A 3,138-nucleotide genomic window follows, 5' to 3' on the forward strand; every position below is an offset into this window, starting at 1 on the left:
TCAAGTCATTCCAGATGCTATCAGCCACTACTTCTCCCGTGTGAGATAGAAGACTCTAAACCCCAACATGATGACATGCGCCAGCTCCCACACCCACTCAGTGAGACTTCCGTGTACTGAACTCATGATGTTCTTCTGCACATAACCACGTACTCTCATCATTGGGAACAACTTTACTTCACCACACATTTCTGTCACCCCTGACCCTGAATGAACACCTGTCGAGCTTTGACTTGTGGACAATTTGTTTTTATTACATCATTATGAGAGAAACTGACACGTGACACCTTTACAACAGTTTCACCATAATATTAAGTTTTTCACAACATTTTTTTTTGCATTGTGTTTCTTTTTCCACAGTTACATTGAAGATATATATTATTAAACGTTAGCAGGTGATGAGGTCATGTTGCATTCACGATTGTCTTATAAGCACTCTTATTTACATTCTTTACATAATTTGCAAAAACATTCACAGGTGGATGTAAACAACGAGTAGATGCCTTCCTTCTGCACCGCACGCAGACAAAACAATCACTGCAAAAGAGACAAGAAGCAACATTTGCTGATTGGTTCAAGAGATTAATGTAAAAACCAAAGATAGTGGTCATCAGGTTTGTGTACAAAAATGTGAACGCTGGCTGCACATGGAGCTGCAACTCTGCAGACCAGTGTCCACACAGCTATTACGCGAAAACACCATTTATGATTCTATTCATGCGCAATTACGCACGGTGTTACTCGGACTGTATGTACATCTCTTCACATTGTTTTTGTCCTAACAGTGCCACAATGGCTGTAGCATGAAATTATGACACAATAAAAGCAATTCTGGTGCAAAGCCCTCCTCTACTTGCGGTTATTTCTCCATATATTGTTCTTGGCCAAATTACGCAAACCTTTGAAACCAGAGAGAAATGAGAAGCTTCACATGTTCGATGAGCAGAACCTGGTAAATAGCCATAGCATAATGTAAGATTATCATTATTTATGCCAGCTGTCCTCTCTCACCAAAAGGACCTTTTGCGCTGCGCACTCGGTGCGTCATGATTAATATAGCTTAGCGTGTTTGGCTCTCATTTGGTTTAGCCACAATGAAAATCTGCCCTCTATTCTCTCTGTATCAGGCTTTTCAGTTTGTTCCTGAACTCTTTCCTCATCAGACAGTAAATAATCGGGTTTAAGCAGCTGTTGGTGTGCGCCAGGCAGACGGTCAGCGGGAACACATAGGTGTGAACTATATAGTATGCTTTGTCCCAGTTTGCTACGTTGAGTTTGACCAAAACACTCCACAGAGTGATGGCTTGGTTCGGCATCCAGCAGAGGAAGAAGGACAACACGACCATGGTGATGGATTTGGTGACTTGGGATCTTCGTTTGGAGTTTGCTGTTTTCATGCTTCGGTTGCGAATGAAGCGCAGCAGCATGATGTAGCTGATGGACACAATAGACATGGGTATAACAAAACCTACGAGTATTTTCTGTATGTGATAAACTGCCAACCAGTACTGCCCCCCGGGAAACTTCAGAAGACAGAGTTTTTCTCCCGTTACGTTGCTGACAGTAGAGAAAATCGAGGTGGGCATAGTCGCCAAAGTGGCCAGTGTCCAGATGATCGCGCTGGTCAGTTTGGCAGAACAAGCCTTATGCCCCGTCCTGTCCTTTAGAGCAGAGGCCACGGAACAGTAGCGGGTCACACTCATAGCAGTGAGAAAAAACACACTGGCATACATGTTCATCACGGTGACCGAGAGGATGATTTTACACATGGCGTCCCCGAACGGCCAACTAAAGTCCAGCGCGGTGTCCACAGCCCAGAAAGGCAGCGTGAGCACAAACTGGAGGTCTGTCACTGCCAAGTTTAACACGAAAAAGTTCACTCTGGACTTTCTCCTCTGGTGCTTGACTCTGATGAAGAAGAGGACGAGCAGGTTACCCATCAGTCCAGCAGCGCAGACCGCGGAATAAACCAAACAGATCAGAACTCTCAGAATCGGATTCCCATCTGCTGTCACGTCGATATCCTCCAGCTCGCTGAAATACTCCACATCCACCAGAGAGTTGTTCAAGCACGTGCTGTCGTTGTCTTCATCCATAGTGTCACCGGCTCGCACACTTGTCTAACTCTAAGCTCGACTGAAACATCTAAGGCGCTAATGAAGCTGGAACATCATGCTACCAGACATCCTCCATCTGAATCCACCCACCCTCCTGCCTTCTCCTCCCCCTCCTCCCCCACTCAGACGCAACATCCTCTGAGATATTAATGCTGAACTGGAGGTGCTAATTGACATCCATTAGTTTGTTGCATAATGGACCCTCTTAGCACGAAGCTGAAGCATGTTATTAATCTGAAATCAACAATTCAGGAGAGTAAAAGAAAATACAAAACAATCTATTGAAAATGCATATATAATAATAATAACAATAATTATAATAATACTAAAAACATATGTATTACTTAATCATGTCCATGAAGGCAACGATGTGCGTGCGTAATTGGTGTTTGTGCCATCACAACAGAGACAATCAACATGACTCTCTGCTGCCACCTAATGCTCAGTGTCAGTATAGCATTCACACAGCATTTCAAAATGAAGAAAAACAGAGAGAAAGGTAACAGAATGCATTTTATTACATCTAAACTTTTCTACATAAACAGGTAACATTCAATAAGTAAACAATTTCTTCGAATGCATGTAATAAATATTTTTTCACGTGGTATATTTGTACAAACTGACAAAAGTCCACTGTACACTGTTTTCTCCTTGCCCTCTTGAAAAGCCTTTTTGATGATTTTTCTCAGATTTTTCTGTGAATGTTTTTAAGGCAGTGAGTGCAGATGTCGGCAGGAGTCTGACTTTTGGATCATTTCAGTTGTGTGAGACTCTTTATTGGCCACAGTCCTTTTTTTATAATAGTACAGCTTTCATTTTCTAAAAAATATATAAATTAATTTATCCTGTCACTCTGCACTGTCACACAAAATGCATACAAACGGACATCAAACATCCCCGCTGGGGTCTGAACTTTCAGCCTTCAGGTTTTGATACAGACATAATGTACACATTGGAGTTTTTCCCTTTTTAATTGAATGGAGAACCAAAGAGCTTGTCTACTTTCAGGTTTGTTTCAGAG

General features: G+C 42.3%; 1 protein-coding gene across 1 annotated transcript; it reads right to left on the reverse strand.

The window, feature by feature from the left end:
* Positions 1-285: 285 nt before the first annotated feature.
* On the reverse strand, positions 286-2,182 carry rxfp3.3a1 (relaxin family peptide receptor 3.3a1). Its single transcript, XM_074665999.1, has one exon. The coding sequence runs from the start codon at positions 2,094-2,096 to the stop codon at positions 1,110-1,112; it is 987 nt and encodes a 328-aa protein (XP_074522100.1). The 5' UTR covers positions 2,097-2,182; the 3' UTR covers positions 286-1,109.
* Between the last annotated feature and the right edge of the window lie 956 nt (positions 2,183-3,138).

The sequence above is a fragment of the Halichoeres trimaculatus genome, unplaced genomic scaffold, assembly GCF_033239565.1.
Source record: "Halichoeres trimaculatus isolate MK-OKI-2021-1 unplaced genomic scaffold, fHalTri1.1 fHalTri1_scaffold_3, whole genome shotgun sequence".
Classification (NCBI taxonomy): Eukaryota; Metazoa; Chordata; class Actinopteri; order Labriformes; family Labridae; genus Halichoeres; species Halichoeres trimaculatus.

Bases quoted from the DNA above. Each gene is read 5' to 3' on its own strand.
- rxfp3.3a1 (XM_074665999.1), bottom strand. From the start codon at position 2,096: ATGGATGAAGACAACGACAGCACGTGCTTGAACAACTCTCTGGTGGAT.